This window comes from Antedon bifida, chromosome 6 (genome assembly GCF_963402885.1).
Source record: "Antedon bifida chromosome 6, ecAntBifi1.1, whole genome shotgun sequence".
Lineage (NCBI taxonomy): Eukaryota > Metazoa > Echinodermata > Crinoidea > Comatulida > Antedonidae > Antedon > Antedon bifida.
The window spans coordinates 5067947-5079971 of NC_136231.1; the positions used below are offsets into that span (position 1 = coordinate 5067947).

General features: G+C 34.5%; 1 protein-coding gene across 1 annotated transcript; it reads right to left on the reverse strand.

The window, feature by feature from the left end:
* Positions 1-1058: 1058 nt before the first annotated feature.
* Positions 1059-10597, reverse strand: LOC144844292 (EF-hand calcium-binding domain-containing protein 6-like). The gene is made up of 15 exons (XM_078701133.1): positions 10168-10597; positions 9026-9123; positions 8141-8316; positions 7624-7800; positions 6927-7064; positions 6351-6502; positions 6115-6254; positions 5810-6009; positions 5407-5523; positions 5043-5219; positions 4700-4844; positions 4150-4274; positions 3500-3916; positions 2982-3153; positions 1059-2363 (listed from the first exon to the last, which is right to left on the reverse strand). Exons 1-15 carry the CDS (start codon positions 10505-10507, stop codon positions 2136-2138), a joined length of 2802 nt encoding a protein of 933 aa, XP_078557259.1. The 5' UTR covers positions 10508-10597; the 3' UTR covers positions 1059-2135.
* Positions 10598-12025: the final 1428 nt, after the last annotated feature.

Here is a 12025-nt window from a genome sequence, read left to right on the forward strand (position 1 = left end):
CACTCCATTATGAATTTGCCCTTCAGACTACCCAATAGGCCTTAACTATTATGAATTTGGTAGCACTACATACAACAAGAAAATATTTTGTTGTTTCAATAGTATAATATACTCATAAAAGAAACAATATCATTTAATTATAAGAATACATAATGAGAATTAAGACTAAACCATCCGTTACGTTTCTAATAATAGGCTAAAATAGTATTGTCCGTTTCTGACTCCATATGGCCACTTGAATACACCCGCCCCTTATCCATTCAGTTTGTGTTTCCAAGGTTATTTATTCAATCATTTAATTAAAGCCGTGATAAACCATTAAAGTGAGATTCAACGATCATTTATATCCAACCAATTATCTATCAAGCTTTGCTGCTAACTCGTCATAGTTAGATACTTGCTTAACAACTGAGAGTATATTATAATGTTAACGGACGTCAATGATTGGTCGCCATTGAAGTGTAAGTAATGATTAAACGGGATGTCATCTAGTACGCACGCGTGGCCTCACGTGCCGACGTTCTCTCACACGTGAAGTGTTAAATACAGTGGGCGCTTAAAGCGTGTCCATTGTCATTTTCATGCTTAATTGATTACTCTACAAACGTTTGATTTTGTTTTTGTTTTCAGCACCGTCCATCCCGGTGTCCTCCTGTAACATATGGGTTGAGACAATATTCAATGATGACATTATAAGTTTCAGAATTAAAACCATTATATATGTTCCTTTGTTATATTATTCTGTCGGTCATTGATTAAAGTGCGCGGAACTAGTCTTACTGTATATATAATAGTGAAGCCTATACAGCGATCTTCACTGCAACATTTCGACTTAATAATATAGCCCTAAAAGTCATCGAATGCAAGAATTCCGGAAAAAACAAGACTCTTTGTTTGTAACATTACTGATCATGTGATATCAAGTGGTGGTCTTATTATATCGCATAAAACTGGGGAGAAGAGGGCAAGTGTTTGTATACCCAGTCAATTTTCGGTGTAATTTGTTTACCGCCGGGTATAAGATTCTCATGCTGTTAAAGGATGGTATGACCACACAATTATGATATATGTATATAGATTTATTGATAAAGAAAACGCATACATATAAAATGTTACAATTATAATACATACATTTCACTTCAAAGTATTGTTTATAATGGATCTCTATAAGAGTTATTAAATTAAAGTAGGCATATTTCTCCAAAAATACTACCCTTCCGTTGATGAATAAGAGGTTAATTAAAATCATCATGTATTTTATAGGTCTTTATTAAAATGATTGATGCAAAAATAAAGATATGACGATGTTTATGATGGTGATGATGATTACCGGGTTACAAAAACCAATAATTGTATCCCAGTACAATTCTAAAATAATAAATATCTTGAAAAATAACAGTTTAGTCAAAGTAGTGTTACTTATTACATTTTAAAAAGTTACGGTACTGAAGTGGGCTTTAAACAAGCAATTTCAATAATTATTTACAAGTTTTATGAAATATTGCTGTTATTATAATGCTTTCAATCGATCTTTTTAGAATACTTACCTACAGTAACTATACAATAGTTTTCAATATCATGACAGTTATTGGCTTCACTTGGAAAACCTATTAAAGTATTAGGATTTCTCTACTCAATTGTAACATACATACAACAAATGAGTTATTTATATCCTTATTTTATAAATAGAATATTCAATTAAAGGCAGTACAGTATTACACCCTTTTAGGACAGAAGACCCTCATTTCTTTGGTAATTTTTTCAAATTATAATTAAAAATCTATAGCCTACCATTCAAACCCGCCGAATGAAATGCAACGCAAAATAATCATATTCAATATAAATAGATGTAGTTCATATAAACATTAGATTAATTCGGTAAGGTAATTGAAGCGTGGTTCTCACTAGCAACGCAACGTAACGCAACGACTTATTGACGCAAAGTGCTGTATTGCGTAATCACAAGTGGGAACCGACGATGCAACATTGCTGCAAAAATCGCAAATTTGATTTCACGCAGGCGAGGGCAAACACAATTATTGGAAGGGCATTTTCTTACGTTGCGTAGATTGCGTTACGTTGCGTCGCTAGTGAGAACCAAGTTTTAGATTAATCAATAACGCTTCCCACGAAAATCATCTGCTCATATCTGATCGGAATGTCTCGCTAATAAACCGATGGTAATTAATCTTCCCATCCATATTTTCGTCAAAGTCGGACATGACGTGATAGACCTCTTCTTCGTTCAATACAATATTACAAAGTTTTAGTGTATTTCTGAATTCTGGTATGGTCAGATACCCTGTGTTGCCTTTGTCAAGTTTTTTGAACGCTCGACGTAAATTCCGCCAATCTCCCACCAACTGAAAAAAAGATAGAAACAAGTTAGGTTTTCCGAATAATAGGCATACTTTCTAAAAATATAATGAAACCATGACTTTGGTATTTACACACACTACTGTTCAAGAAAACATAATTATAAACTTTTTTTAAACATAAACTTTTTTAGACTAATTAAATAGATAAACACATGAACCTAACGTTTGGTGAGGATGATATGCTGCACCCAATTATCGTACGGTATCATGTCTAGGGACAATAAACAGACGATACCACTAGGTATATTTGCAGTGGTATTGAGTCAAAGTCGTCCATAAATACGCATTTTCAGGTTGTGAAAAAAGACACGTAAATCAATACAGCATAGGTAAAGGTAATAAATCCGTGTTCATTCTTAACGTAGGGGAAAGAGCTGTTAGGAGCTCATTGTACTAAGCCTCGGCATTATGTGGTAGGATGGCCAGTTCCTTGCCACGTCGCATTTTTCTCCCTAGTATTCTCTACCAGGTACTCGTTTACAGATGAGTGGACTGGGAGTTGTCGGGAATTCAACCCGGGTCTCTGTATGACAGTCAAGTGTCCTAACCACTCGGCTACCCAACCAGCATAATCAGATGATAATAAAATGTGATGATGTCTACCTTTTGTCGCAATTTGGCCGTTATTCCAGTTAGTCCCTTGTGCGGTTCATTGACGATAGGAGCAATCGGTACCTCGGATTGAGGATGCGTCAGAACATCTAGCATGTTGTTACCATATCGATGAGTTTGTTTTCGAAGAGCAAATGGTTTTAGAAATTCAATGTATGAAACTCTGGAAAGAAATAGTTAATGATAATGTAATGTGTATCATTTAAACATTGAAGAAGGACGATGTATTATTCCCAAGCATTTCGTGCAACCTTTCTCGTATGATAACATACGAGTTCTAAATCGTGTAGTATAGTCGGGGTTCGTGTCTCATTCGCTAAATGGGGTACTATAGAATGTACGAAAAACAAATCCATGAAAAGAAAATATGTACTGTAGACCTACTATTGTTTCTGGAGCAACCATAAAATGTAATGAACAATGGTTAAAGACAAAATACATTGTTCTAAGGTGGGCCGTGAACCTACAATAAGATCTTCAGTTGAATACTACGTAAAATGATATCTTACCTGCCATCTCTATTTATATCAAACTTCTTGCAAAGAATATCCAACTCGAGATGGTTGAGCTGAATACAGAGTTCTTGCAAAACGTCTCTGAACTCCTCTCTTGTTATGTAACCGGTGCCAAACTTGTCCAAATTCAGAAATTCTGTTCTAAGATCGTTCCACATGTAATCAACCTTTGATCTTAAGTTGTCTTCTAACATGTCGCCTGCACAGTTCAACTTACGCGAACGGATCAGAAAATCGGCGTCACCTCTTTTCGGTGGCACGATCTTTGCATTTGGGAATGCGGCTTCCTGGGGATTGTATACAAAATGACGAACAAATTGCTGAAAGTCGAGCATACGATTTTGAGTAGTGATAAACGTATCCCAAAGTCTACTGATTTCTCCTCTTGTTACCTCTGGCTTCACTCCAAGTCTACAAAGTAAACAAATCATTTATTTAGGTCGCTTTTAATGAAACATAAATCAGTTTAAAAACGTTTCAGATATACCTTATAGTATTCTGTAACTTCTATTACGGGAGACTGTATTTCGTATATTTAGTGTTACAAGTACGGAGTATCGTCTTTAATTAAATGTCCGGAATCATAATTATCTATAGTCTTGGGAGAGGAATGTTTTATCTTGAATTTAGAATCTACCACTTACTTTTTTAACATATAGTACATCGTCGATTGTGTCAGTTTCTTTGTGTTTGATTCGTCGAGCTCGTTAAAGGCAGCTTCTACGTCATGATAACGTTCTCTTACTAATTTCTTCAGCATTAAAGAGAGCTATTTACGACACAAAGTAATAAAATAGATCAATAACGATATGTTTGTTTGTGTGCATGCGTATTTATATTTACTTTTCCCATTTCGATGTTCTGCACTACGAAAGCAAAATGGGCAATCATAGCTCAGGAATGTCCGATTACATTACACCCTAGTCTGAGTTCCACACTTAATATTAGTAAAAAGATAAATATTTTGGCACATATGGCGTTTTATACGTATACTACTTGAGCTTGTATTTCAGACAAACATCGTAAGTCTAATTACACCCCAGAATGAAATCAAATCTATAGCATGTCAAATGTAGTAGACGCTGTATACAATCTACTAAATTCACGTACCATTCAACAAGGATTAGTATAGATAAAAGAGTACACCGTGAGTTTTTTTGTAGACACGTCACAACTAATAGATCAATATATTACCTGTTCGTTTGATCGACCCTTCTTGAACTCTCTAAAGTCCATAGGTTTGCTGTATTCTTCGGGTTCTTCTGTCTCCATTAGCTCTTCTGGTTCTTCTCGGTAGTACTCGGACTTTGTGTCAAACAAACTCGGAGCACCGATGTTTCTAAGAAAATAACAGTACCGGTATGTTATAATTTGTATGTGTCTGAAAGTTATCTATGCCTACATTGTAGACCTCGAATGCCATTTAAAATGAATCGCACCTCTCTGAATGTTACGAACGTTGGATCCAGAACCGTCACGCGAACAGTAACTTACGTGTAGGAATGTTGGCCCCTAAAATATTAATAATTAATATTACCTGGTGTCAAATTGGGCCATGAATTGTGGGTATTTTACGTTTCCTTCGTCATCAAGCAGTAAATTATCAACAAGAGTAGCGTACTCGTCATCAGACATGTCGATACCAAAGCGGCTTTCAATCGCAGCTCTAAACTCCTCCTGCGACAACACGTCTGTGTGCATTTTGTCAATTTTGCTAAAAGAATAACATCAACATTTTTGTTAAATAAAGAATATGAGAGGTATCAATTAAACAACGATATTACATCGAACTAAAATTTGGCGCCATTGGCAGGTGTAACTTCCCAAATAATCAAATAGGAAACTACATTTTGCTTTTCCCTGGTTTATAGTATTGAACGTTGTATACAACAAATACTTACTGAAAGGTTCCGAGTAATGATAAGAATTCCGCTTGGAACATTGACATCAATTTGGTCTCTACGGCAGTTATTGTTGTGCAAGCACCAGGGCTACCACTTCGTTCGCTTTTGTTGTATCTATTTAATCAATAAAAATGTTTTTAGAATTTAGTAAAGTGTTTCCAAACTTTGGTATCATACTGGAATAAATAAATTCATGGTTTTCTGTTCGATTTTTATTCTATAGAAATATCATGCCACTGCCATACATATCAAAATAGGATCGCTCTACAGATGTTTTTGCTATATTGAACCTTTGCTTTGCAATAAGAAGATAACGTTTTTAGATATCATTACACGAATTGTGTATGTGTGACACGCGGTCAACCATTTGCAATCACTGCACATATAAAGTATGCCCTACCTATGCTTAGGATTTGCCAAAATCTTGTGTGGAATTCCTTCTTCGCTCCTGTCCTGAAATCGCTGAAGAAACTCTCTGTATGACACTTTACCGTCTTTTCTACTGGTAATAGAGCACCGTGCCAAAAAGTCGTTTAGTTGCTTATTGTCCAACTTTAATTCAAACTTTGCGAGAATTCTCTGAAAATCCATTCGGTCAATCTATAAAATTAAGACGTATCAGAATATAAATCTACATTAGAACCATTGATTATCGGTTACTGTACCTATTGATCATTAACAATGCCTAAACACGTAACACGTTACCTCTCCAGTTCCCTGTGGGTCGAGATTACTAAATTCCTTTTTCATCTTCTTAAATCCCTCTCTGAATTTGTTCTTTAACCAATTTTCGACATCTAGAGATTTGGCTCGATCTACCTCGGACTTCTTTAGAGTTCTTCGTGCTGAATGAAAAATAAAATGTTGTTATCCTGAGCAATCGTATATATCGAAATCTACAACATAATTATTATTTATTATAACGATAGACTGTAACTTACGAGATGTTCTATCACCGCTTCGTGGGCTTAATTGACTTTCCAATGGACGTTTTCGTGTTGCTTGTCCATTTTCTGCACCAGAACTAAAAGATATGCCTAACTTGTTCATTAGTTTTACGCCGTTTATGACACCGCATCCATTTTCATCATACCTGTGAATAAAGGTGGTAAATAGAATGATTAGAAGAATTTGTCGAATTTTCAAGAAGGTGATTACATGGCGCCCTCTATATCGTCACACAATTAATGTTGTGAACCGTACCTTGAAATTGCGTGCTGCGCTTACTCGATTGCGTCTATTAATTGACAACAGGTCTTATTTAATTGTCTTATTCTCTTATATCAACATGTCTTTAGAAAGTTTAACCAGTTGAAAGTGAAATGAAAGTTCAAGGTATCGGATACAGAACATATTTGAACAACAACAAACTGTATATTTTCCGCACATGGAAAGAAAATCGTGTCGTTCTTTAGTAAAAGTGATAATGGGTGAGCCTAGCAATTGATAGGTTTATACAATCCAACAATGATCAATCAATCGTTATCATAGAAATGAACAATAAATTGTATGCGTACTTGGACCAGAGCTTTTCGAATTCGTCATCATCCATATAAAATAACAATTTGTTGAGAGCGTTTCTAAATTCTGGTTTTAAGATTCGTCCACTACCGCCTGGATTTATCTGCGGTATTAACTCAGCAATATCAACTAGTCTGAAAGATAAGAAGAAATATAATAATTTTATAAATTTAGCAGTGGTTAATTATGAGAAATTCGATGACGACCAAAAAAGTGTTTTCGATTGTACAAGGCGACACGACGACTACAGTACGAAGTTATACGTTACAATCAATAGCTAGCTAAAGCTTGGGTCTCACTAGCGACGCAACGTAACGCAACCTACGCAACGGAAGAAAATGCCCTTCTAATAATTGTGTTTGCCCCCGCCTGCGTGAAATCAAACCTGCGATATTTGCAGCAATGTTGCGTCGTCGGTTCTCACTTGTGATTGCGCAATACAGCACTTTGTGTCAATACGTCATTGCGTTGCGTTCTAGTGGGAACCACGCTAAGCATACGTACGTGCAACCATCAACCCCGCGCGCTGAAATAATGTGTAGACGTACAGATGCTAGTTACGCCTCATGCCCTTTCGTAGTCTTCAGTGCCACACACAAGCGGGAAAGGTTAGATAAAAACAAACGAAGAGATATCTTAATATCAAATTCTTATAATGTTTTCTGCATGATAATGTCATAATGTTTATGTTACCTTTGTCGAGCCTTTTCCTTCAGCTGTGCGTGTACTTGCGCCGACGTCATTGTAAGTTTATCCAGGTTATGTCGATTTATGGGATCGAGCCAAGACGGTAGATCGTTGTTGACAGTTTCTCTAAAACATGCATGAAACTCTTCTAGACGAATCACCTGCTTGTCACCAAGATTTAATCTAAACATGATTACACAAACATAAAGAATATAAAATATGTATTTTGTATAGGTTTGATAACATTACGTAATGTATAACAGTATAAAGCCGTGATTCCCGTTGTTCAGTGCTGGTACATGAGATCGAATTGACATATGTATGCATTTTGGTAACATCGGCCATCGTTGTAAATAAATTACGAGTGAATTGTGAACAATAAGGTTTTTTAGTGATACGTCACAGTCAATATCTTCATCACACAAACCCAAGACTACAGTTTATGACGTCATTACGTTTAATACATTTAATATGATCATAATTTTAATAGAATGACGTAACGCCCTTGAATGACGTAACTTACCTAATCAGCAACAGGTTGAAATGCTTGGTGCTAAGGAATCGGCCAAGGAATGCAGTGAGCGCCCGATGAAGAGCCTCGCGCGCCAGGTTACCTCTGCCTTCGGGATCGTTCGAAATGAATAACTTTTTGATGTCGTAGTAATTTTTCTTTAACTTTTCTCGTAAAATCATCTCCAACTGAAAATTACATTTGTAATAAAAAGTTAATACAGATACAGAAAAACATATCCTCTCAATTACGTATAATTAAAAGGCATTTATGCCCAAAAGATTTTTAAAAAGGAGCAACAAAGTAATGAACAGTATTGAACAACAAATTGATAGGCATAAATAAAAATGTGTCTATTTAATGTATTAATATTAAAATCAATTATGGCCAACCAGGCCTGGTACTGTAATAATGATAAATATAATATAATCAAAATCATTTTTTTCAAGTATATTATACGTGTTGAGACATTATCTAATGTTTATTCGTTAAGCATTGAAATCCATCAAATGAATTTTACAGATTAAGGACATCTGATTTGTTAATGAGACAACATAAATAGACTGTTGTCATAGGAACAAAGTGGCTGTAAACGGATAGCTGGTTGTGTAATTATCCGAACACATTAAACAAGAAACATGAAACTAAATCGAAAAGTCTTTTATTATTTACTCATAACAATCGTATTAGCTCTTTAATTCGTTATTGAATCAGGTAAACGTAAAAGTCTTTAATGAAATTGGTTAAGTTTTTGTCTCTGTATGCATCGTAAATAATCAACTAGTGCATCAGCTGTTTATGTGCAACAACTTTAAATTTATATTATATACAATTCTGCGATGTATCTTCTATAGTCAGTTGTCTGAAATGCATTTTTAGGATATTAGCTATTTTTACCTCATCAACTTCCAGCCTAAGTTTTGTTTCAGGTCTTGGTAAGCGGGATGCGGTACTTCCACGGCTCTCACCCCTACTGAGCATATCAGCTCTTGACCCTGTACAGAAAAAATATGCATTAAATCAAGGTGATAGGGGCTTAGGTTGGGATATGGGATTTGTCTTACCAACTCACATGTCAAACAATTATAATTTCAATTCTTTAAATTGACATAACATGTTCATTATTTAATCTAGATAGTTGTTGTGTAGAAAGTACTTATTTTATATTCTGAATTATCTTCTAACTATTGCCCCCCCCCCCCCTTTTTTTATTTTTTTTATTGAGAATCAATTTTAAGAAGGTCGTAATACGAAAATGCGATTTGTTATTGATGTTAAAATCAATGTATACGCTTCCATCTTGATTTAAAGAGAGATTTTATGAGCGGAGTGTATAGTCGGTTACCATAGAGATGGCCATAACCTGTTACAATAAGTCACTTAATCATGTGTACTAACAGTCCTTGGGGTAACACAACCTTTTTGACGGATGGTTTGAAAAGAATTTGGTTTCTTAATTTCGTTCTTCCTTATTAATATCAAAACTATACATATACTTTACGATGGTGACCATTAATTACAAAATTATAACAATTGTTCTGTTATGGAGTGATCGATCCAAGCGTAATTTGAACAACAGACAATAGACACGTGTTTTTTTCCAATTAAAAAAAAATTATTTATACATTTTTCTAAAAATCAATGTACAACATTTTAGTATGAAAATGAGATCCCAACAGATCCGAAGGTATTTTTGTGACTAATGATTATTATTTTAAATATAATTAATCTAAAAGAGGTTGTTGAACATGGACAATCAATCGAGTATATATGGCCTATAGTAAGCAATTAAGTAGGCCTATAAAGTTGTCATATCAAAAGAGTGTGCTTCCAAAATGATTATGATGAGGATGATGATGACATGATTGATGATGACGTTGATGATGATGTTAAGAAGACTCGGCGGAAAGGAGGAATCACCGACGGAGGATGTCGACATGACAGATGCTCATTAAAGTATTAAAAACAATAAAATAATATAAAATGACGATAATTTAATTATGATGATAGCAGGCCTATATTATTAACTGCATACTTACCAAATATAGGAATCTTGGTTTTGTTTTCGTTATCACTTTCCTCCATGTGAACAGGCAAACTTTGTGAAAATGGTCGTGGGATTTTAGGAAACGAACGTTTGAAATCCTCACTTTCTCGATTTCCATGAGAACTCTTCGTAAGCCTCGGTGCTAAAAACGGTATTTCATCCGAAAGCCTGGGTTGTGTCGTGGGTCTTCCTTGCCTGCTAGATAGGCCTCTTACATTCAGTTTATCAGGGTTTCCGAGTCGAGAAAGTGGGTGCTGAATTTTTGGTAGATTTAAACCAACTCTACCACTTGCTTGCGTGCCTGGCCGGCTATCAACGCCTGCCTGAGACATAGTTGTTACTTTCTTAAAAATTCACAAAATCAAATACAAGATCGCTTAAAGTTTCTAGCAAATGTGATTAAATTTCAACACCAGGTTCGAAGTATACACTTAACTGATTGTGTATGTTTGTCTATACAAATCCAGATCGGTCATATCATGCTTGTTTGTTGTTATGGGCAACGTGGTTGTATTGACATGTAAATGAGGTCCTGAATGACTTGCTTGGTTCGTGAGTGGAACTGTTGCTATAGGCTTTTGTTGTCAATAAGAATAGAGGGCTTAACCAAGTTCGAAGTTACAGAAGTTCACAAGTACTATGTCATTTAAAGTAAACTGCATAACGTGATATATTAGGTATAATTTTATTGGTTGTATTAAATTATAGATTTATATAAACACAGACTTTGTAACGTCATTTTCTGAAGTTAAGTAGTCTAGAACGCATGTTTATTTAAAGTTCATATTTTCTGATAGTGACGATAAAACCTCTGCAAGTTGTTGATTATAGGGCTCATCGACATATCGAACATATTGAAATCGTATACAAAGATCAAATACAATGTTGTATAGTATTTAATAAAATAAAAATGTCTACCATGCTAATATTCAATAAAAGTTTTTAATTAGGTCTATGTTTACAATACATTAATGACAAAAATGTCCACGTTTCGGATTATGAGCAAATTATTAATTATTTCTACTAATTATTCTAGTCATTTATATTGTTGTGAACTTGGGTAATTCCAACTAAAATGTGGACGATCTTTGACAATGACATAATGGTTGTTACAACATTTCTATTCACATTTGCCGTTTGCAGCAAAAACAAGCTGGTTGTTTAGCCATTTTGACAATAAGCAACTAAAATAAAGCAATTTTTATATAATTATCTATTCTAAAGCACAAATTCTGCACACAGCTCAACAAGCCACATTACAAAAAAAACGATATATTGATATGGTAAACCGGTGTGGTGACTTGTTTTATTTTGTTATACTGACGTATAACCATTATTAACAAAAAGATATACAGATATTTTACTATATCCGGGCCTACCTAACAATTACTTTGAAAAAGTAAATTTCAATAAATGTTTTACTGTATTTTATACTACTATCACCGCCCCACACCCCGACCTACTGTACTTTCAACTTTGTCAAACAAAACACTCATACATTGACAAAGAGTGATAAGAATAGTTATAAAACTAATCATGCTTAACACCATCTAGATAACAAAGCAAGATAATGAAGATAATTACTAACATTAATTTGGTACAAAAACATAAGTAATCTGGATATTATTATTTTAATTTTTGGAATGGATATAATATATAATATATTTAACTGTCAACTTATTTTACACCATTTGATAACTTTTTTGAATTGAACATTAAATAAATTGGTGTCCGATTTACAAATAATCGGAAATAATTTTTAAAAATCGGTAGAATTAGGCAGATCGTTAATATAAATTTTTGAATAATGGATCGGTACAAATATTAAGGGAAGTCAGTAAACGGTTAAA

What these genes read in the sequence shown, in the direction of transcription:
- LOC144844292 (XM_078701133.1), bottom strand. Translation starts at nt 10,507, where the DNA reads ATGTCTCAGGCAGGCGTTGATAGCCGGCCAGGCACGCAAGCAAGTGGT. An exon ending in ATGGCCCAATTTGACACCAG is followed by an intron (nt 4,845 to 5,042) that starts GTAATATTAATT and finishes TTATTTTCTTAG; the next exon opens with AAACATCGGTGCTCCGAGTT. An exon ending in GATATAAATAGAGATGGCAG is followed by an intron (nt 3,154 to 3,499) that starts GTAAGATATCAT and finishes ATTTCTTTCCAG; the next exon opens with AGTTTCATACATTGAATTTC.